A 23,569-nucleotide genomic window follows, 5' to 3' on the forward strand; every position below is an offset into this window, starting at 1 on the left:
ACGCTCCCACCGATACGATGCATTGTTTCGGATCCGGCAAAACCAGCCCACGCGATCTGAGCACCCTTATTTAGCATATTGGTGTATAACTTTATTTTTCGCTCGTGGTGACACCGCGCGGTTAACAAATATTCTGTATTAAAGCTTAGTACAAAGGTTGTTTCTTTATTTTTTGTTTTGCAAAAAAAATGCTGCCCTACCGGCCCTTTCCGATCCCCCGTAAGGACCAAATGGGCTCGTGTGGACATGCCACAATTCCCGGATGCACCCGGTTTTGCTTTTTTTTTTTTCCTCCCTTTATGCCGAACATTTGCCGGCAGGAGCTGTGTCGGTTCCGTTGTGCGCTTCCTAAATGCTCTCCAACTAGCACGTCGTCTACCACGGACTCCGCTCGTTCTCGCGTAATTCTACCGTATATCGTATTTTTGTTTGCTGTTTGATTCTAAAGTTTCGCGCTCTCGTCTAGGACGTCTAGGACGCGTTCTACGCCTTCTTCCGCCAAGGGTAATGCGTGTGTAATGTGTAGCGTACGGGACCACCAGCGGGTCGGATATATGTATATATATGCGGTATAGAGGGTATGTGGTATGTCATGAAAAAGAGGTGTATAATACAATTCAAGATGCTCCCACGCCAGATGGCAGCTAGTAGGGGTAAAACATAACGAAAACAAACAAAAAAAAAATAATAAAAGGTCCCTAATCGTTCCTTTCAAACACACCTAGCTCACCGCCGTCTCGCAACGGCGAACGACCAACGGCCGTGTGTCAGACGGGCGTCGGGGCGACATCCTTGTTGTGCGCCTTCTTGCCCCCGTTCAGAGATTCCGAGATCTGCTCGAAGCTCTTGCCCTTCGTCTCCGGCATGCAGGTGAGCACGAAGGTGGCGGACGCGACGCAGCAGCAGGAGAAGAACCACATGCACGAGTACATCCCGAGCTTCTCGGTCGCGATTGGGAAGTACTTGACGACTAGGTACGCGACGCCGGAAAACTCCAGCAGACAGAACGTGACCACCGAACCGCGGATCTTCGGATCGAGGATCTCGGTCATGATGATGAATGGCACGATACCGATGCCGATGGCATTGATGAAGACTAGCGCGGACATGCTGGCGACCGGGACCCACCGGAAGCAGTCGACCGGGACCTGCATATCCTGCAGGAACGTGTACGTGCCCATCGTGATGGTGCAAACCGCGCAACCGAGCGTCGAGACGACGAGCAGAACACGCCGGCCCGCCTTTTCGACCGTCATCGTGGAGATGTAGGAACCGATCAGCTGCAGGGTCGCGACCACGATGGAGGATATCGCCGGTTTGAGGTTGGAGTGTGACTCCTGGAAGATCTTCTCCGTGTAGGTGATGAGCGGGATTGAACCGGAACCGGCGGGGAACATGATCACCACCACGCAGATCAGGATCGGCTTCCATCGGGATCGGGTTACTGTAGGCGCAAAATTTGTAGAAGATGATCAAATACATTGACCCTGATCGTGATCGTGCTGATAAACGTGGGTTAGGTCGGACTTACGGAAATCTTTGATGTGGATCTGGTTGGAGTCCTTCTTTTTGGGCGTGCCGGTAGTGTGGATGTCCTTGAAGCGTGCCACCTCGGCGGTGAACTGTGATGTTTCACTTTCGGCTTCTTCGCCTCGGTAGAACCGCAGCGCCTTTATCGCTTTCTGTTTTGGGGCGAGGTGAATCAAGCAAAGTGGGAAGTTTTGTTAATAAAAAAAAAAACAAGCGGACCTCACAACAGAACTTTGATCGCATGTGGAATGTGGTAGAAAAAAAAACCGAGCAATGCGCGTTCGACTTAGGGCTGGTAAGTTTTCGCTCTATCAGCATCCTGGTTAGCAACGGGCACAATCAACTAACCTATATTAGGGTGGGGCGCATTATCTTAGGTCACGTATTCTAGTAAGTATGCGGTTAGCTACATTAATTAGATGCGCATTCCTACCCTAAGGGACAGTTCATTGGTGGTGGGTTTTGAATTAATCCATAAAAAAGGGAGCTCAAGCAGCTGAACGTCGTTAACCTCCGACCTGACAGTGGCATCAGCGCGGAGAATTTCTCTAATGAGACCCGCCCAAATCATTCCTATCAGTGCGCTCGGGAGTAATCACAGAATTATCTCCGCGACGACGACGATGAAGATTTCTGCGTTTGTGCTTTTTTTTTGTAACCCCCCTTCTATTTTGTTCATTACACAACCGATTACACAACGTCCATTCGCTGGTTTGATTAATTTGAAAGGAAAAATGTGCCATGTAACTCGCAAGCCGTAACGAGCGGTTTCGTGGCGTGGTCGGGATTTTGCGTTTGCTTTTTTGTGTATGTCCTCACACAAACGTGCGATCGGTTGTCGTTTCCATTCCACGATAATCTATTGACCCAGCAAAATGCTTTAATTGTATTTTTAGGAATTTAGTTTGAAAAAAAAAACCGGTCATTAAAACCACGACGTAAAACGGGAATGAATCAAATTGTCGCTTGTCATGTGAGAACAAAAAATGAATGAATGATTTGTTGCTTCTGTGCGGAAATCATTTAAAATTCATCCAGTAGGTTCCAAATGTAGCTGATAGCACAAAAACATCCTTCGGAAATGGCGCACATGACCGTTTGTGGGTTGTTTTGCGATGCAGCTTCTGCATAAGCCGCTTGTTGTTGTTCACTGCTCCTATGGCATTCGCTGTTATCTACCACAAATATGAATGGCCTGCATTTGATTAAGCCAAAGAGCCCCCGTCGGAATGTCACCTTAGCGTCCGCGATCTGTACGGTTTAGGAAGAACTTACCTCCTTCTTCTTCTTGACGAACAGATACTGTGGAGATTCTGGCAAGAAGAAGCAGCCCAGCGAGTAGACCACGCACAGCAACAGAGCGATGTACGTCACCGCCCAACAATTCACGTAGTGCGAGATGATGAACCCAAGCAGGATACCGAAGTTGCACGAGATGGCAAGCATCGTCCCGAGAGTACCACGTATTCTGAGGATAAGGTTAAGAACAGCCCTGTTAATTCCCAGTGGATAATTGAAGGTTCCCCGAATCTCACTTACCTATCTTCCGATATCTCCGACACGAACAATGGCACGATGGAGAGTGTACCACCTCCGGCGAACCCACCGAAGATGCGTGACGTGTAGATGACGGTCAGATTGGTAGCGAACGGCATCACAGCCCAGCTGATCAGCTGCGTTACACCGATCAGCATCAAGGCGGACTTTCGGCCAGCGATTTCCGCCACCCAACCGCACACTAGCGGAGCCAGCATGCAGCCAATGGTACCGATCGACCCGATCGTACCCAATTCCTCATTAGTGACCTTCCCCGTCACCAGCGGTGTGTCATCCGACGCCATTAGGTTCAGGTTCGGCGAGAGCCATCCTATCGACAGACCGTAGATGAGTGTGGCGAGATTCGCTGTAATGAGAGCAGACAATTTGGAAGTCAGATTAGGCTGGGATGCGCATAAAGAGACATCAAATCGAAAGTTCGAACGACGCGTCGAGGGCCACCTGTCGCTGCCGTGATGGGGTGGTGTATGGTACCCTATTTTAGTGGTGGCTCGCACACTCATTCGAGCACAACCCCAGCGGGCTATTGATAACGCGCTATCACTTTGCCCTTGAGAGTGGGGTAGCACAAAAAAATAAAATAAAATAAAATAAACGGGAGTACCAGGGACCGTTTCAAGGGTTCACCTTCATGCGGGTGTACGGGCGCATTCCGGACGCAACTATCAGCCACTCGGCCTCACGGGCTGACGTAATTTAGCCCACGATTAGGGATTGACGGAGTGAGAGAGAGAGAGAGAGAGAACCCTTGCACGTCTCGGATGATACTTGAATCGATCGTTGTGAGGCCACAGAAATCCGTTCGCCTTACAAACTGTTGTGCTATGAATGCGAATGAAGAGCCAACAGCTTCATTTTGCATGCCCAGACACAATAAAGCGCAATGAACAGGTCCCAGATAATCCACACCCCATTGATGACCCCCCGACGTTGCAAAGGGTTATCACGAACGGTGCTCCATTCACACCCAATCGGGCCGATTACTGGCTTTTGAGATGAGCAAAAGGACGCAGTACGCAGACCAAATCGCCGGCAGAACGAGCATAATTGAGTTTGCTGTGCCCAACCACGCCAACTGGCGACACAGATTCAATCAGCTGCATTCGTTCGTCTGCGGTTTGCAATCGAATTAAATGCATCCGCTTGAATGCAACGTGCCACGGCGGCCGTACTGCGCAGTACCGCCGAGCGAGATGTTTTCACTTTTCGTCCGGGTTTTTTTCTTTTTTCTCTCTCCCATTCTCGCTGGCGGCAAAACGGTACGCTCGATTTCGTAAAAGTCAACAACAAAACGGTCCGGAAATTCAACGCGAGGACTCTCTTCCACGGACGGTCCGTCATCTGGGCGTAACGTGATAAGAAGGTCCCAGAAACGCAACGGTGCAGGCTCCCGTCGGCGGGTGTCCTGAGACACACGAAACCGTGTGCAATAAGCGCCGGCCGACGTGTACAACGAACGTGGAGTAGTGTTTGCTCGAATGTACCCACCGCTAATCAAAGTGCAAACAATCCCCGTAATGCTGCTGGCACGTTGCTAAGGTGGTGCGATAGCGTAACCGGGCCACCGAGCCTGTGGATGGGTGTTTATAAATAATGGCCGGTGGAGAGAAGAAGCAAAAAAAAGCCGTGCATCAATCTAGTGCGCCCCGCCCCGATCACTGGAGTAGGCCGAAAGCGTGCGGGGGTTGTTGCTCTTGGGCATGGATCATTTACATGGAGGTTGAAGGGAGCATTTACAAACACACCAAATGACACCTTTATATCGCGGGTTTTAAACACTTAAATCTCCCATTTGCCTGCGTCAGTTTATATTCGTGCTCGAGCACATAACCAGCCGGCAGATAACTTTCTGAGGCTGGGTCTTTGCGAAACTGCACGCGCACTAACGCTGCCTGGTGTGGTGCGCAAACAATCCAAAGGAAAAAAAAGTGACAAAAAGGGCCCCGCAATAGGGCAATGGCCTCCTGTTGATTCACTCAAACTCCGGCATTACCCACCAAAAAAACAGCTCTCGAGACGGTGGAATTTCCCAGACCGCACCGCTCGAGGATCAGCCCCACCGGCCCCGGGCAGGGCTTCGGGACGAATGGCATTCCGGCGATTGACTCACCAATTGAGACATTCCAACGGAATGCGCGCACTGCACTTTATCATCGGACGCATCGGTAAACCTGTTGTTGTCTCCAGGTGGCGGCCTGCCAGGTGAGGCTGGAGTGCCTCGGTACGGTCGTAACCCCGAAAGCGATTATTTATATTCCTGCCCGACGGGCCAGCGGCCCTTTTTTTTTGTGTGGTTGCTTTTGTTGGTTGCTGGTGTGCAAGCGACGGTTGCCAAAAACGTGCGCATTTGCGCAAACGCGTGTCGGTTCTGCGCAACGCACTCACGCACTCGTGAGTGCACTCGCGCAACGCGCGAGAACCGCGAGAGACGCGGAGAGCCAGCAACGATAAAAAGGAGCATAAATTGCACGACCCCCACCAGGATCGGGGGTTGGAGATAAATAACCAAAAAATAAAAAAAAATAAAACACCCCAAATCCCGCGAGAGACACGCTGGCAACGAGCAGGCGAAGACGCACACGGCAATGGCGTTCATCGATAGTAGACACGGGAATCGATGAACGAGCGTGACGCTGTCTAAAAAGGAAAATTGCAAACCACAAAGTCGCGGCAGTAATGAGTAAGCAAACAGCGGCCGGCGAGGCTGGGCAAATGGGATGGGTTTGCAACCCCGAGAGGGTTGTTAAAGGTTGTTGCGTTTGCCTTCTCTCTCTCTCGCGTGCGCGCGCGCTGCTGGGTACTCATGCGTGGGGTCTCCTGTCGCCTATCCACCCATCAACAAACAACCCAACAACGTTCACCACAAGGCGCGTTATCTTTGCGATTGTAGTGATGAGCTCGCCAGAACTAGGCCATCGGTAACGTTCGATCAGGGTGGCTTTTCGGGTGGCGAAAGGGTGGCGACAACCCCACCCTGGATCTAGCGAACAGGGGGGAGCGGGGTGGGTGGGAAATGGGAGCTGAGTCGGTGCTGAGGCCGTATTTCGGATGTGTGTTTTTCTTCTTCTCTGCAGCGCGGGTTTTTCTTCCTTCTCCCCCTTTTTTTTTTTGACTGCCTTTTGGGTCGCCAAAAAAGTGACGAACCGCAAACAAAAGACAGCACCCCATCGTGAGCCGGTTTTTTTTCGAGGGGGGTAGTACATTCGTCATTGCGGGGGAGGGAAGGTTGCTCTTTTTTTTTTTCTTTTGGTCGGTTGTTGCCGCCTATATTGAACAGCAAAAACAAACCCCCCCCGGTCTCTCTCTCTCTCTCGCTCTTGCCCGCAACACCCTACGTGAACGGCAATAAAGTAAAGCTTCGAAATATTTGGCCGACATTTCGGTTTATCAGCAATAATTATAACACGCAGTCGAGACCGAGACCGAAGAAAAAAAAGAAAGATCCGAAACCAAGCATAAGTGGAAGAGGAAAAGGCGTGTTGCGCGCGAGTAATGTTTGACAAGCCGTTCGATTGCGTTTCCACCCCCTTTCCAAGGCCTCAACCCCCACGGGTACTTTGTGTCAAAAATGCCACCCCTTTTCGGGCGATGGATCACGCAGTATGCCATGCGTTCGCGAGAAATTTCGCACGGAATGCAACATACACCTCCGCGTAGGTAGGGTAGGTCCTCGTGGTAAAAAATACCAAGAAGTGTGAACCTCCCTCTAGCAACCCCGGTTCGTACCGGTTTTGGCCAATTTGGTGATCGCAACCATTTTCGCGCAGCAGCTGTTTGCACGATCGCCTCGTCAACCCGGCCTGCTTAGGTTGGCCGGCACATTTGTCGCCCAATTGAACGTGAATGCGCCGGCTGCTTGGATCGGTCTAGTCGTCTAGGTTTGGAAGCCCGGCCGCGTGTTTATCTACACGACGCCAGTTGTTGGGGAAATAAACGCCACCCTAAGCGGGGCAATTGTTAGGCGTTTGAAGCCGATCGATTGTACCAATCAAACCCACAAAGAGCAAAAAAAAACCACTGTGCGTGTGTGTGTTTGTGCGCGACAGCAAGAGGACATATGCTAAAGGGAACAATTGTCAAGTGTCAAGTGATGTGTGTTTTTTTGCTCTTTTCCCACCACGCAACTAAGTGGCGCGAACGTGCGCCCGCGGCAAACCCACGGAAGATGAAAGTGAAACGATAAACGAGAGGGAGATTCCGATCCGGGCAGCCTCCGGCAAGCTGCAAACCTGCACGGAATGCCTCCATCGAACGAGGTGGGCAAAAGTGAGAGCAGGCGAGAGAGAGAGAGAGAGAGAGAGAGAGAAGAAAAAAAATAATTAAAATATGTCACGGACAGAGGTGAGAAGCGAAGGCCGCTGGACCTAGTTTCGCTAATGAGTCACCCGTTTTGCTAGCCCCGGAGCCGGGTGTCGCTGAGGGCTGAACACCTTTCGGACCTTTGAATGAGCCCCACGGCGCATTACAATGTTGGTGGAGGCTTGCGACTTGACCACCCCACTGGGTCTGGGCCAGTTACGATGGTTGATGGCTTCCTTCTGGCAGGAGACTCTGTCATCGTGATGGTGTGATGAGGATTAATGCATGTTTGATTAGCTCCCGGCAGCCAGGGTTCGCGATTGCAGGGTGATTGACGGCAGTAAACACATTGATTGTTGCACCCCCCAGCACGCCCATTTGGTTTTTTTGTCTCTTTCTGGCAGCTTCCTTCCATTCCGGCGAGTAGAGTGTCAATTTCCCAATTTTTCTTTGCCAGCTGTTTTCTAGCAAAGGTGCAAAGGTCCTTGCCAGAGGGTGTCAAAAAGTTATATAAACGGGGTGAGTCTTCAGGCAGCCACAGTGGAAGACTAAAGCAACGAAGAAAAAAAGCCCCCCATCGCAGTCGACACGTGACCAGAATGGGTGGGCTTTAAAGGTGGCAACGGCTTAACCGGTCCGGCACCTAAAATAGGCAGGCGCACAGGCGTAAAAACTTCGCGAGTTCGTAAAAGGAAACTTGATGGCATTTTTTCTTTTCATTTCGCTCGCTTGTCGCTATTTGCTGATTTCTTCGGCACCACAAGCAGAAGTGCGGAAAGAAGAAGTCACAGAGCAACACACAGAGAGTCAGGAGGCAGAAAAAAAAAATGGCCACACGTAAGACATCTCGGCAATACCGCGCTGGCATGCGAGTGGACATGTAAATCCTACCATTCCAGGACCTAGCGGGCCTAGAGGGCAGTTGATGGTGGCTCCGCAAAGGTGAAACCTCTACCACCCCTTTCCTCGAGCTGTCCTCTTCTGGACCGGAAAATGGCAGCCCCCTCTGGGGGACACAAAGCGAGAAAGATAGAGAGAAATCGAAACCACCGCAAGATCACGCGGTCACGAGACTCGGCATTATTCATAATTCGCTCGACCAGTCCACCACTCGTCGTGTGGTGACGTAGTGGCTAGAGAGGCTTCGACAACGACCCCCCACTTGGGGTGGGTTTACTACTACTGCCCCGCTACTAACACACAACTACGGGCACCCACGGAAGGTGAAGCTGAGCTCGAAGATTACACGTTTCGTCGTCGATCGAGAGCCGCCAAGTTGCCGCAAAATGGCCCACGAGACAACGTCCAAAACCGGCGGCACATTTCGCTGCGACTCGTGCGCAATTTAGTAATAATTTCACTTTTGTTCCATTGGGAAAGTTGGGTGCCGGAGTTTCAAGGGAGTTTCTACTAGTGCTTTTTTTTTGTCTCCTCTTTTTACATGGCCTACCGTTGGTTCGCGTCTGCGTTACCTAGCAACCTGTCGCGTGTCGTGCGATTGCTTGGCTGGAAAACCCGCGGCATATCACCGGAGACCGTAACCGGCCCCGTAGATTTGGGCCCGTTTGGGGAAAGGGCTGTCCACGTCTAGGCTAGGGTCCCGTGCTGGTGGGTTCGCTTTTTTTTGTTGCTGCCCGCGAAGAGCAAACCCGATCGCATGTACAGTTAGAGCCGGCGGAAAATGCAAATTTCACGGTTCGCTCCGCGCGAGATGAACGCATTCGGACTTCCAAATGAGGATGTCACAGTCACAGTGCGGGACGGAATTTATGCGTGGAAAAGTCGGCGGGTTGGCGGATGGTCAACCATCGTGCGGGTGATGGGCCATCCGGTGTTGGCCCCGAGCGAAGATGGCACGATATTGGCCGTTTTGTTGAGTAACGGTGTCGTTTTGGAGGGGAGTTCCAGTCGATGTTTCCGCCAGCCGTGGTGAAGAGTTCAAACGTGAGGTGACATCGATCGTTTCGACGGATCGAGCCCTGCAGAGGTGCATGAAGACGACGTGCAATATTTGTGATATCGGTTTGGAGATAATTTATGCTTAAAATGCACCATCGATTGGTGATTGGATCGTGTTCATACAAAGTGATGGAGAGTGTCAACGGTTAGGTGATAGAAGACGATCATTTCTAGAGGGAACTTCGGTTTTAGTAAATTCTTTTTCCCTAATCTAATGGTCGTGAAAAATTTAGAATGCAAGACGTTGGTGAGGAGAAACTGCAAAACCTAATAAAATCAGGCTCATAAAACCGAAAACACAAGAGGAAAATGTGAGGTTTTAGTGCCGAATCTATTACAGTTACCGTGGTTTATGTTGGGATCACGAATTCCACCCATGTTTTTACAAACTTTGCATCAAACCAGGCGCAAATCGAAGTCAATGCAAATTTGCATAAAGCTCGTGAGCTTTTTTTGTGCACTTAAATGAACCGCACCTCTTGGACGTCAAAGTTGAATCGGACGTTGAAGCCACCTCATACAACAAAAATAAAGTAACTAAACTTTTCCACCGTCTTCGAAAGGCGAAATCGCTTCTCTAATTGACGATCATGCCGAGTGTTTCGTGAATCTTTTTTTTTTTCGACTTCGCTCCACGTTCGACTCCTGCCAGCTCCCACGAAACGTTCCCAGGAACTACCCAGTTTGCCCGCCGGGCGCGAAAGGATGCACGCAAGCAAGGCACTGTTGGGGCATAATTTGCGTCGCAACCATCACCAAAAAACCGGGCACGATCGTCCACGATCGTCCGCGGAACGATTTGCAAACATTTGCGCAACACAACCGACCGCTCGAAAAAGGGACCTGATTGATTTTAGGATCGCCGCAGTTCGCCATATTTGGGCGCAACTCGCAACGAGGTGGGGTCGTTTTGGGTTCTGCTAATTGATTACCGGCGGGTTCGAGGGCCCGACCAAAGGTCCAAAAATGAGCCCTGAAATTATCGTCCAACCCGCTGGTGGGAAGCGTAATGATAACCAATTTTCGACACCAAAACTCCTTCGGGGCGCAGATCTCGACCCGCTGCAGGGTTTCGTACCCTGGCCGGTTGAGGCTGGGGATATGATTGTTATAATTAGTTATAAAATGTGCCGCCATCGCCCAGCTGGCATCCGCGATCGCGAGTCAACGAGGCGCAATGGTACTTTGGCGGCTTTATTTAAGGCTCGTCAGAAAGAAAAAAAACCTGCCTATCTGCGATCACCCCTTGCGGTCGTAAGCGGGAGGTTTTGTGCTGTTTTATGTTGCGATCTTGCTTTTGTTTTACGCCGTCCACGAGTGTGTGCGTGTGTGTGTGTGGGTATGCGTGCCGTTTTTTTATTGCCTGTACATCTTCCAGTGTTTTTTTTTCATATTCATTCGTTCTGTGTCCGTCTCCTCTCTCAGTGCCTTTTGCAACTCGCGGTTGCACGCGAATCTTGCGTTTGCCCGCAGGGGTCCAGCCCTGGCAGCGAGCCTCATAAATGCGTGTCGGTGTTGCCGAATTGCGAGCGTCTTCCCTTTGCTGTCCTGTTATCCTGTAAACGAGCCTCCGCCCGGGAACGGTGAGGAAGCGCCACGGTTTTGCGGCACGTCGCTGGCGCATATTTTCGCAGGTTCAATGAAATGTACGCACCGACCGGTGCCGCGAAGGTCAACGTGAAGGTGAAATTACGGCGCGCCGAATTTTGCGTGCGTTCGAGAAGAAGCTCGACTTCATCCTCGGTCGGTCGTTCCGGTTGATACGGAACCCGAGCCCGGTCGATGGTTAGGGGTTGCTGTTTTTTTGTTTCTTCTTCTTCTTCTTCTTCTTCGCCATCCGTTCATCCCCTTTTTTTTTCGGCCCCTGCCACAACGGGGGGCTCTTGGGCTGGCTACTCCTCGCTTTATTTTTTTTTTGACCGACGGATGTGAAACGCCACCAAACACCGCACATGTCCCGCACCGCGTGCCCAAATAAAGACAAATCGCGACGCCGTCGCACCGTGGTTTCGTTTTCGGCGTAAATATTTGCACCCCCTCTTGCGATGGGGCGGAAAGACTGGCAGAGGATCGGAAGAAGACCTGCAAATGAGCAGACCATCTGGGGTGGCATTTGAGCTGAACAAAACTGCACGGCGAAGGTTTGGAAGAGGCAATTTTTGGGAATTTTTCATTAGCGCCTTTTTTTGTGTCCTCGCACACAGGTAGCGTTGCCGCTGCTTTGCATCTCGACAGCGATCCTGGCCAGTCTGGGGTTCGTTGTCGACCTCGTTCGAAAGGGGCGAAAAAATCGATTGGGGCAATTTTTGGGGCCAAAATGCCGGGACCTGTTGTGGCCAGTGTGGTCACCTTGGTAACCGGGCGGGTCACCGGGGTTTAATTACCAACGAGTAAAAGCGCCGACGAGGTGTTTGTCCTGGGGTTGGTTATGTTTTAATTAATAATTTCATGAGCGTAATGGGGCTGGTATTGATTGGGGCAACGGTGCGCGTTGTGGAGCAAATAATATGCAAAAGGGTACGTTACGAAAATGGAAACATTGGAATAATTTGGCGATTGTTCTGACAAGATATGGTCTTTCTCTGAGAAAACGTACTGTTCTAATATTGCTAAGTTAATATTTACAATGTTTTAAGAGTTATGGTACAACTTTATTGGCTTCCAGGTGTTGATGAAGCTTATAATAATTCTTATTAGCCATCATGTGCTGATTTCGCCCATTATTCATCGCACAGTGATGTGAAATATTACCCGTATGGGATCGTGTATAAAGGGTTGCTGATGCATTAAAGCTTAACACACTTTAAACCACGCCGAAAAAAGCTATCAATCGTTAAGAAATCGTAGCTTGTTTTTGTTGCTCACTCGCCATCCACCTCTGCCAAGATCAATCAACGTCTGATTGGTTTTTTTTTCAGCCTTGTAATGCAATGCGTCCCCTATCGTAAACCCAAAAACTAAGAGGTCCTTTGAACACCTACCGATCACACACTCCTGAGGGAATATCAACCAAACCTGATCCTTTGTTGTGCCGAAAATACGCCGTCAAACAGTGAGACAAATTTCATCCAGCACTCGGTTAGCTGCAGGGCTAAAATTCAGCGGCTGCAAAATGATAATTTGCCCCAACCAGCCTGGGATGGGCTCACATTGCATCACCGATCCACCATGATCTTGTCCGTATTTAGTGAGCATGCTGCGTCGCCACAACGGGCCACAAAAGTGAAGCTTCATTCAAACCCATCACGTACGCCGAAAGACAGGCAGCTCACCATTTTGGAGGGTTTGCGTGAAAACGACATCCCCCGCGCGATAAATTGCAATGCGTTACCGCGCGGTGCATCTTCTTCAACCGGATCCTGATGGACGGTGGGACACGTCGAACGCAAAAAACCTACCACGCCACCAGGCCGCCATTTTTGGACGATCGTGCTTGCGAAGGGAAACCGAACGCGCGTAGCGCCAGCACGGACCGGAACCGCGCAACGCCGGCGCGCACACATTTTGGGGTGTATGTTTGTATGTCTTCGTTTTTTGGCAGACTTGAATTTTAATCAGCACGCCTGATTTAATTTCCAATCAGCGGCGAGAAACTCCCCCCCCTCCTCCCCCCTTGGGCTGGTTGAAGTAGAAAAAGAAGACGCACAAAAAGCCCACGCGCACACAAAACGCCACCACGCGAAAGGACGCTGCGTACGCGGTTGCGTGCGCGCTTGGACGTGCCCCTTTGCGCGAGGGTGACCAGGGTAGCCAGGGGATGGTGGAGGGTTGCACGTTTTGGTCCCACCCGCTATCCAACCTCTTCACCTCACCATGGGACCATGGGAAGAGGGCTTAGTTTTCGCGCACCACCACCGCGAACGAAACCGAAAGGGGAATATTTATGAGACAACCCGCGAGTGGTCATGGTGACGCGCGGGCAAGGCGGAAGGCGGGATGCAGGGTGGAAAGACACAAGAGGGATGGAAATTTATGGAGCGCATCGATGGCCCCTTCAGGGGTGGTGGTTTCGATGAGCTTTCGTCTTCTTTTACGGTCCTTGTATTAAAACGCAATCACCACGCTGCCGATTTATATGCCGGTTCGGTACGGTGAGCTTTTTTTTTTCTCGTTTTCTATATTATGGACAATTTATAACGACTCCGGTGCGGTGCGGTGATTTGCTGCCAATTGGGTGCTGGTGAGTGAGCTGCCTACGTGAGCCTAGAAGGGTGTAATGATATTCCACCCCGATTCGCGGACGCGGATCCGGAATTGATGTGTTAATAATCGCCCCACTGGTTCGGTGGCTTTGGCAGCTTGGCAGCCTTCATCACACCAGCAAACGAGCATAACGAACGTGCGGCCGCGTTCTTAGCAACCCTTGACCGAAAAAAAAAGCGGGGAACGAAAAGCTCGCGCACGCGACAAACGAACGCACGGGTGAGCGCATTCGGTTGCTTGCGCGCACTAAAAGGAAAAGTTTCGCGCAATTCGGGTCGCGCAATCCGAAAGCAGTACCTTCTCCTACCACCACCGGCAGGAGTGGGAGGAAGCCCCTGGCGCAGGCGCCGATAGTAGGTCGCGCGGGAAAAACGGGTTCCCTCGAGAAGAAGGCGGGGGGAGACAGTTTGGTTTTCGCTTTTGCAAATCGCGCGAAAAACTGCTCGCCTACTCGGCCAGGCTTGGCCGTGCTGCCGTTGCCATAGCAACGGGGAGCGATTTCACAAATCTCTTTAAACCCCAACCTCACCTCACCTCACCTGGGGCGCCCTTCCCGCGGGAGCCCGCAAAACGAGCGCTCCAAAATGTCGTCTTACCAGCTGGGCAGAGACCGAGCTGACGAAAGCAGGACCGCGCGGACCACTAACTTTGACCCAATAAAGTGCAGTTTGCCGGGAAAACGGGACCTACTGGATACCCTGGGGGGGAGGGGGGGGGGGGAAGGGGGAGAGGGAGAGAAACTCCAAGATCAGTTCTCTTCGCTCGATCGCTCGATCGCTCGATTGTATGGTAAAATGGTTCGCGGACGTCTTAAGGGCGCTCCAAATTGCGCCCTCTTTCACTCTCTCTCTCTTTCTCTCTCTCTCTCTCTCTCTCTCGTTTGAGGGGTGACCCCCCAGGGGGAAGGAGCTGGTGGTGAAGTGCGGACTGACGAACCTTTGGACAAGGCCCGTGAGGGGTTTTTGGTATGTCACGCGGCCATTAGACCGCGATCGTGTCGCAATGAGTCGATCGTTCGCTCGAGCGCCCTCTACCGGTGGCGATCGTAAGCTGCTGGCGACAGGTGAAGGAGGATCGGTGTCCTGCCTGCAGACACTCTATCGTCCCCACTAAAAATCCGGCGACATCTATAGACATCGAGTGGAGGCGAATCACGCCACCGTGTGTGTGTGTGTGTGTGGATGTCGAAATTACCGGTTTTATTTTGTTGCCTCTCGCGATCGTCTGATCGGCTGCTTCGAACCAGTGCTCCGTCTCACCTCCGTGGCACCAAACACGTCTCACCGCGCCCCACCCCCGCAAGTGCAAAGTTTGTTTATTTTGATCCCCCCCCCCCCCGCTCTCCCCTCTCCTGCACCACCCCCGCATCGCCGTGTGCTGGAGGCCGCAGTAGTTGGAGAAAAACTGGTTGTTCGAGTCGCTGGCTGTGGCTCGGCAGAGAAACGAGTTTGCCGGTGTTGGCGAAATTCGTGTGTCCAACGACGGCTCGCTGCTCCCCTTTCCAGTGGTTCCCGATCCACCACTGGGGGGGGAGTGCGATTAGTCCAAGGGATAACCACTTGGACCTGTTGGGGACCCTTGCAGGATTTCCAAACGAGCCTGTTTTTTTCGGACACCTGCGAACTTCTACTCACGAGTGTTCGAGCCCACCTTAAAGGTTGGAGATGGAGCTGTGAAACACGCGAGAACGAGACCTTCGAGATGTGCGCACACACACACACATACACTCACAAATTGGCACCGCGCACGCGGCAACGGAAGCAATTCCGTCGTGGGCTAAACGAAACAATTAAACCCATCCGCTGCTGGTTCCTGCTCACCCCCCCCCCCCCTCCCCGGTGGAGGGGTAGGAGAGAGGGGTTGGGGAGGAAGGGGAAGGGGGGGGGTCTTGTTTCTCTCCCCTCCCGCCCATTAACAAAAGAAAAACAATAGATGACGATTGCTGATCGACTGATGATCGGTTTGTCTGATGACTTCCATTTCCTCCAGGCGCTATGGACAAACACACACACACGCACACGCGCTTTGGCTTCGGGGTCTAGCTTTCGATTTCCTTCTCGCCCTCGGGGGGCTGCCGGAAGCTGTGCGGAGAAGGGCACACCTGCACCCGTACCACCATTCAACACTCCACACCGCTCGGAGGACCAACTCTTACACATTTACGCGTTCAATGCATGAGCACACGCTCTTTGATTTCCTTCTTTTCCATTCGCTGCTGCTTCCTTCATTCTGCAGTATCACTTTTATGCCCCTTCCATCCCTTCCCAAACCCCTTCTCGTCCCTTTCACACACCCCCCCTTCAGCCTCGTCGCTATCCGCGAGTCACGCGGCGTTGGTTTTGCTTTTGCTTTCGTCAGTCGCGTCCGGGGGCTGTTTGGCTTTTTTTTTCGTAACTTCTCTCTCTCTCTCTCTCGCATATGTTTTCTTCCCCGCGGTGCGTCGGTTTATTATTTGCTCTCCCTTCCTTCCCCCACCCACCCTGATCACCATCTTCCAAACGATAGGGGTCGAATGGGGGGGATGATCGTTCCACGCTTTCCACGATCGCTCTTTGCGTTTTTTTTTTTTTCCTTTTCACTCACTCCGTTCACCCCGTCCCGCACCGGGGTTCGTAGGGGTAGCTCTCGACGCCTTTTCCTTCGCCCCACCCCTCCCACAACCCCATACACCCCTCCCCACCCCCCCCGTTTGCGCGTTTCCTTTCCATTTCGCTTCCTTCACTTTCTGACCTTCAAAACCCAGGTGCGAGCGCTCGCAACCGTGCCATGACCCAAAGGCAATTTAGCCTATTTCTAGGGGATTTATCTGTTATTTATTGACCGTTTCTTCTTCCTCTCCTGCTGCTGCTGCTGCTGATGATTTGATGTGTGTCTACCTGTGCGCCTCCTTTCTGCCCCCGTTCTTCGTCCTCCCACCCAGCGCGGACATCGGTGGTAATTATCCCAGCGGTGGTAACATCTTTCTTAGTTTTCCTGCGTGCGTCTTCCCTCGGCTCGGTTAGGGGTTGGCTCGATCGGTACACGCACACGCGCACTTCCCCGATGATGAATGCTTCTTTTTTTTTTTATTACGCTCGCACCCTTCCCCGAGGCGGCATAATATTTGGTGGTTGGATGTGTTTTATCTTTTTCTTTTTGTTTGTTTGCTTCTTCTTCTTCTGTCTTTGGTGGCTTCCTTCCCGGTTAGGCCTCCGCTGGGACGGAAGCCCATGGACCGTGGGTTGCGTACTTTCGTTTTCTCTACCACGCGCGAGAGGAGAACGCTTTTCTCTGGCCCCTTCGGTCACCAACTGATTTTTCATCACTTTCTTCCTTACCTACGGGAGGAAAACATTCATTTGCATCGCAATCGACACCGCAAGCCGATCAATTTTTATAGCGCAGTTTAATTCGCTTTTTTTTTGTGCATAGTCCGTTTTGCTTTTTTTTTTATTTTTGCCCCGACCAAACACAACCAACGGTTCCTTGCGGGTAAGGTGCTGTGGTTCGCTTGTTACGTGATCGCAAGTCGGTTTACAATTTGTTTACATTCCAGCCGAAAAAATGACGCACATGCATTCAACAACGCAAGGGTCCACTCAAGGGAGCCTCCCAGGCAAGCGAGGGCTGGAAGTGGGACCCCAAAAAATGCTTTCCAAATTTACGCCCAAATTTTTTACGCCCCTCAAGTGCACCTGGCCCACCTGGCCTGAGGCGTTTAAGGCAAAACAAAAAAAAAATGGTGTGTGTGCATGATGTGCCGAGCGCGTTCGTTTGCTTCCTTGAATCATCATTTGGGAATCGTTGCAAAATGAAGCAGCAGCAGCAGCAGCAGCAGCGAAAAAAAAGGGCCCCCAATGCACATTATCCAAAGTACAGGGTGCATTCGGGTGCTACTCGGGCGGTGGTGCACCAGCTGCACCAACCAAACCCTGCACGCAAGTGCATTTGGTGATATGACAGAAAATTGATACCATCCGTTCGGGAGTTCGCGTCCGGCGGGGGGGCGGGTTGTGGCGGTCACCTTCGTCCCGAAAACGCACGGAGGAGAACGAAACGGCCGAAGCAAACAAAGAGTGGAAGGAAGAAAAGAGAGAGAGAGAAAAAAAAGCAACAAGAGTGCGTTATTCGAAGCGCCAGTGGCGCAATTACGCACCCATTGCAGGGCTCGCGTGGGCTTTTGTGCGCTTCCTGGAAGCGGTTGCATTAATGCATTCGATCGCTGCAAATGCACCCTCCGACCCCGGTTTGATTCTGCCCGCGATCCCTTGTGACGCAGCCAAAACCGAACCGGTGGTGGTTCGATGTGATTTTGGGACCCAATACGACCCGAGCGTGTGTGTTATTTTATTCCATCCATAGTTCATTTTTTTTTCTCCGTGCAAAACAAAAAAACGACCTATACTTTGAGAATGAAGACACAGCGATCGGCGTGTGTGTGTATGGTGCTATTTATTTTTCTTTTGTACAACCCACTTCAAGCTGCCCTTGTAAACCGACACCGCGCTTCAAGGGAATCGGAAGTGCAACGGCTTGCCCCCGTGCCAGTGCCATCGGTACGAAGAATCGCAAACGTTCGAGCCTTGGCGATGGGGGGTATTAGATTTCTCTCTGCAGCCCGTTAAAAGCCATAATTTTAATAATCCGAGGCAAGAAGAAAATAAAAAACAACCACCAAACACACCAAAGAACGACAATCGAGCTAAATGCTCTTAATCAACCGGTCAGGTTGACGCAAACAACAGGGATAAAACAGGCGGCATAATTAATCGACCAAGCGAAGAGCAAATGTCGAACCACAAAACCAACCTGCCGAACAAGATCACCGATCACCGATCGTGGATCGAGGTTTGAGAAGAAGCAAAAAAAGAAGTAGCTTTAGAAAAAAAAATAAGCTCATGTGTGCGTGATCGATCGATCGATCGGCCTTACGGACAAGGATGCCTGGTCGTTCTAAGCGTTCCGCTCGTAAAGGACGAATGCAGTCGAAGGCCCACGCAAGGGTGGTTTCGTGGCGATTTATTCATCCGGCAGGCAGGGGTCTTCTTTAGTGCGGAACCTGTTTCGATTTCGTGTCGCCACTTCTGGCTCGAGTTAAAACCACCCGAGACCGGTCTCCGCAAAATGCGAGCCCCTAATCAAGGTGCATTCCACCCCGCTGGGTGGTTTGGCAGCTCCCAAAAGGTTGCTTGAGAAAGATGAGACGTCGATTTGACCATTGGGTCGTCGCCATCATCATCATCATCATCGTCATCGTCATCGTCATCTACGCACCGCGGTCACAATTAACGGCCACTTTGGGATCGTTTGTGCGGGAACGGTTGCGAGGAAAGCGCTTAAATGAAGTAAAATGATTCGAATCATCATACGTGGGCAGTGGCACCAATTTTCTGCGTGCGTACACGCGTGTGCCACTCGGGATGATGACAAATGATGGCCCCTGGGGGGTGAGTCAAGCGAGCGTGGCGGGAGTGTTCTGGCGACGGCCACGAGCGCTTGATCGCGAACCGATCGAGCGATCAATCGATCGATAGCCCGCTGGCGTGGTTCTCCACGCCCCAGGGTTTTTGTGTGTGCCGTCGCTAGGCGACCCTATTTCGTTTCGGTCACCGGTTTGCCGTTGCGTGCGTGCGAACGAGAGGCGAAAAACTCGTGCGATCGAACGAAAGTGCGAGTGAAAACCGAAAGTGGTTCCAATCTAGAACATTAGTGGAACACACCAGCATGCGAGCACGCGTACGCATTCTGCGTGCGTTGGGCAGTGTGCTAGAAAGAGAGAGAGATATGGTGCGCGGGCGAGATAAATGAAATTATTTAGCTCCGTTCGTTCGTTTGGTAGACACCGCACGGGATGGAAGCCGCACGGGAAACGCTTTTATGTTTTCCGTGGCACAGAAAAAAAGGTACTCAGAGAGAGCGAGAGAGCGAGCGAGAGCGAGATAGAGGTAGGAAAAACACGACCGTTCCAATGTGACCTCAAATTGGACCATTTTCAACAGCTGTAAGAGGATAGACGAGCCCTTTTGGGGATGGGGGTGCGTTTTCGTACGCGTAATATAACGTGAGGGTTGAAAAATACGCACACACGAAATTAATCTTCCAATAATTCACACCAAAACAACTGCAATAATCGCGTACTTACCGCAGTACGTTGCCAGGTACTGGTTCCGGACGCCCTTCGCGACCATTTTCGTGCTGCCGTCAGATCGGGTTTGTTTGTGGAAAATTCACCAACCAGGTGTACGTCTCACCTTCCCGCCCACAGGTTGCTGTTTCTCAATTCCAACTGCACGTGATTCCACCGAACACTACATGCGCCCCCACCAGGGAGCTTCACTGGGTTTTCAAACAAAAACAAACCAAAGCGGCCGGGGAAAAAATGTGCAGTTTTTCCTACCCGCTTAAGGGTTGGGCAAATTTTCCCTCACTATATTATCACTCAACCTCGCAACCAGGACAGCCACTAGTGCGGATGGTTCGCGTTCAGAAAATTCACTTTCACTACCACCGCACGACGGTGCGCACACTAACAACGGTCGATCGGTTGGCGGTCTTATTTGGCGGTACGAAAACCAAAAACCCACAAAACAAAACAAAAAAAAACGGAACCTCACTAGGCGCGCTATTTTTGACGCCCCGTACGTTGCACGCAGATGCACCCGCGGTTCGATTCTGTGGCCCGCTTTTCACTTTCAGGACGCGTTCGCGCGTGTGCGCGTGTGTGTGTTGCTGTTTTGCGTTATTGCTTTTTGGACAGTCGGGGAAAAAAAAGCGCACGCAATTATGCAACCTAACCCACCCCAAGAAGCCACCGCACACGATCGCTTCGGCTGCCCAGCGCGGTTTCGCACACGCATTCAGGATCACCGTTCTCGATGCACGCACTTTCGCTTTCACTCACAACCGTTCTAGTTCGGTGCTGGTTTTGGGGGCTTTGCTTGCAGCAGCTTGTGGAAAACTTGCAGCTTTGCACAAAACACGCAATCCGCCGTCCTTCTTTTGGCGGATTAGTCGCCCTGGTCGAGTACGCGATCGTTGTGCGCGAATGGAAAACCCGCCGTTGTGTGCGTGCGTGTGTATGTGTGCCGGGGTATGTGTTCCGCGATCGAGCGCGAGCGCGTGGCCGTCACCACGGAGGACGAATACCGACTGCGATCGAGCGCGCCCGTGCAGCGACAGTTGTAGTCTGCCCAATGTCTGCTGCCTCGCTAGCTAGCTGGGTCGCTTATGTTCTTAGTGCCCCTTGCGACCTGCCGGTGATCGGTGCCGCTGTCGTGATACGGCTGCTGCTGCTGATGTTGATGTTGATGTTGCTGTTGTTGCTGTTGTTGCTGATAATCTTGCGCCTCGTGCTGCTGCTGCTGCCGGCGGTTTGGATGATGGAGATGATGTGTGCCTTTTTAGCGTGCGTCTCGTTCGTCTTCATCTTCCTCGCACCGGCACGTGTACGCTTGTGTGTGCGTGTGTGTGCGGTGGGGGTTGTTGGTTTTTGTTTACGTTTTTTTTTCCTCTTTCTCTCACCTTACCCCACCTCAGCTGCCCGCCAGCTAGAACGAGTGTCAGGCTCCTGTGGCGTGCTGAATGCAACGTGTCTGGGGAGGGGTTGCTTTTTTGTTGTAAATCCACCGTCGAGCAACAAAATTACGATCGTAAAACAACAACTCAACCCTCGGTGTGTGTGTGTGTGTGGCTCTCTCTCTCTCTCTCTCACATCATCCCTCGCTCTCTCGATCTCCCACTGCCCGCTCTCTGTTGAAGGCTCTGAGTTTTCTCTTTTCTTTTGCTCCCCACACAGGGTGGAAAGGGTTGAGTTGCACTCCACCAGGGAGCACAGGGGGTGGGGTTTGTCAGTGCGTGAATTAGAGGGGATGCTTTTGGATGGTTACTGCCACCCGCCGCCCGCTAACCGCCGTCTCCGGCCACAGATTCGCTAATGCCTTCTCTCGCGCTGCCTCTCTCACGCTGAGCAACTCGATCGTTGCGTCCACATGGCGGTTGGGTTGCGATTTTGCGATCGACCTTTTGCCGAGACGCGCCTTAAGCACTACGCACGTCACACGGCACACAGTTGCACACGTACGCCGTTCGAGCACGCGGCCACAGCCTCCTTGCACGTATAAACGGGCTTGGCGTAGAAACGCGCGAAGAAAGAATGAAAGAAAAAACGCACACAAAAATCACCCGCGACGCAACAAAAAACAACCGGCGAACGGCGCGATATATCCGCACCGTGTCTCTATCACTCGCGGACTGAACCCGCGCAGCTAAAGCGCAGCTTGGTTGCGTTCTCCAAGCGTGTGTGCGGCGCGGTTGGGCGCACGCGCGCATCATACGCCTTCGTACAATTGCGCTCACGCGCTGGAACCGGCTAGGGGTTCGTGTACGCGCGTTTTGGATACGCGAGAGCGGACGAGAGAGAGCGAGAGAGCGTGCGTGCGTTTGAAATCGCGAGAGAACCGGCACGCGGTCGGCGCACACTAGTGGGGGCACTCGCACCCCAGCAAGGGGTTGTTACTAGACCGAGTGGGGTGGTTTTTTTTTGCTTTGCTTTAGGGGGTGGGTTACACAAAGGGGGTTGCCCTCCCCTCCTTGCTCGCTCGCTCCGACTGCTGCGTGTGCGTAGAAAAGTGAATGGGGGGGAGTTGGGGGGTTTTGGGAGCCACCCAGGGCCGCCTGCTGAGCTGTGACGTCACCGGTCCATCTGGAGGAAGAAAACAACACGCATAAGGGACTTCACACTAGAGCAACAGGAGTGCGGGGGAGGGGGGGGGGGTGAATGATAGGGCCCCGGGCGGGGTGTCCACAGCACTTTCCCTTTCGTTCCGTAGGAAGGGTTTGCCGACCCAGATGCGATGGAGAATTGAATTTAGCGTGGCCTCGTGGGCCGTTAGGGTGCTGGTTTTTATTTTTTTTTTCGGGATGCCCTATCGGGAGGTCGAGGCCAAGATGGTCGAGGCATCCCTTTGTGCGAATGAGTGGGGTTGTGCTGGGGGTGGTGAATGGGTCACCCTGTGTTGTGATAAACCCAACATGTCGAAAATGGAGCTTTTTTGGAAATGTGCGAACAAAGGAGCCTGTGAAATGATGTGAAGGAGCTAATGTTCTAACAGATTTTAATGTAGGCTTTCAAATTAGTCAAATGCGTGTATTTAGAATAATTGAACAAATACATGTAATTTTTCACGAATGAATAATTGAAATCAATAAAATAAAACGAATATTCGAATCAACCAAACTTAAGCTGCTAATAAAGCTGTCAAAATATTAATGACTATTTAATTCAATTACGTACGAATTGAAAATGGTGACTAATTTTCAAAAGCGGTAATGATTTTTTTTTGTAAATTACGTTAAACAGGCAGTGTGATGTCTATTACGAAATCATCATACTGTTTCATTGCGCTATTAGCACAGAAATGTCATTAACGGAAGCTACCATTATTAGAAGATTTGTTAGAATCAAACGTACCGCGTATTCTTTGAAGTTAAAACACTCGTTTAAAGCGGGAAGTAAGCCTTATTTTGTTCCAATCAGTGGTGTGTTGTTTTTCATTCAACATCTGATTGTCGCTCGCTTGTTTATGCACAAAACCCCGGCGTAAACATCAACAGCCAACCGCATGAAAATCCCAAACCCAAGCCACAACTCGCAAGCAATTTCATGTTGCGCACTGCAATCAGTGCTCCCGAGTATCGGTTTGTTTTCAATTCGCCTCCCGCCGATAAGACGTGCGTGGTTTAACAGCATTCGAGGGCACCGAGAATGGGAAAGAGAGAGAGAGAGAAAAAAAAATTTGGTTTCAAAACGCCCAACGAATCGCTGATCAATCGCGGTCCGCAGAACGGAAATAATGAGCTGATAAAAGCGGTGAATGAATAATGGTTCATTGATCTAATTAGCCGCTCTGGTGGGATTCGTTCCTCGCGGCATCATTATGCAACGGCGCAGGGTAACCAAAAACGCATCCCACTATGGGGCTATGGGCTGGCGGTTCATTATTTGATCCTTGCTCGGGGCACCTTCGGGACGATCAGGGACAAT

At 51.5% G+C, this 23,569-nt stretch overlaps 1 protein-coding gene across 1 annotated transcript; it reads right to left on the minus strand.

Annotated features, from left to right (window-relative positions):
* Positions 1-75: 75 nt before the first annotated feature.
* LOC128727026 (facilitated trehalose transporter Tret1-like) lies at positions 76-19,776 on the minus strand. The gene is made up of 5 exons (XM_053820885.1): positions 19,670-19,776; positions 3,070-3,433; positions 2,806-2,998; positions 1,532-1,682; positions 76-1,444 (listed from the first exon to the last, which is right to left on the minus strand). The coding sequence occupies exons 1-5, from the start codon at positions 19,713-19,715 to the stop codon at positions 768-770; spliced, it is 1,431 nt and encodes a 476-aa protein (XP_053676860.1). The 5' UTR covers positions 19,716-19,776; the 3' UTR covers positions 76-767.
* Positions 19,777-23,569: the final 3,793 nt, after the last annotated feature.

Source organism: Anopheles nili, chromosome 3 (genome assembly GCF_943737925.1).
Source record: "Anopheles nili chromosome 3, idAnoNiliSN_F5_01, whole genome shotgun sequence".
Classification (NCBI taxonomy): domain Eukaryota; kingdom Metazoa; phylum Arthropoda; class Insecta; order Diptera; family Culicidae; genus Anopheles; species Anopheles nili.

Excerpts from the sequence above, each read along its gene's own strand:
- LOC128727026 (XM_053820885.1), bottom strand. The coding sequence starts at position 19,715 with ATGGTCGCGAAGGGCGTCCGGAACCAGTACCTGGCAACGTACTGCG. Across the intron at positions 3,434-19,669 it reads GTACCTGGCAACGTACTGCG|CGAATCTCGCCACACTCATC; the intron begins GTAAGTACGCGA and ends CTCTCATTACAG. Across the intron at positions 1,683-2,805 it reads TCGTCAAGAAGAAGAAGGAG|AAAGCGATAAAGGCGCTGCG; the intron begins GTAAGTTCTTCC and ends GCCCCAAAACAG.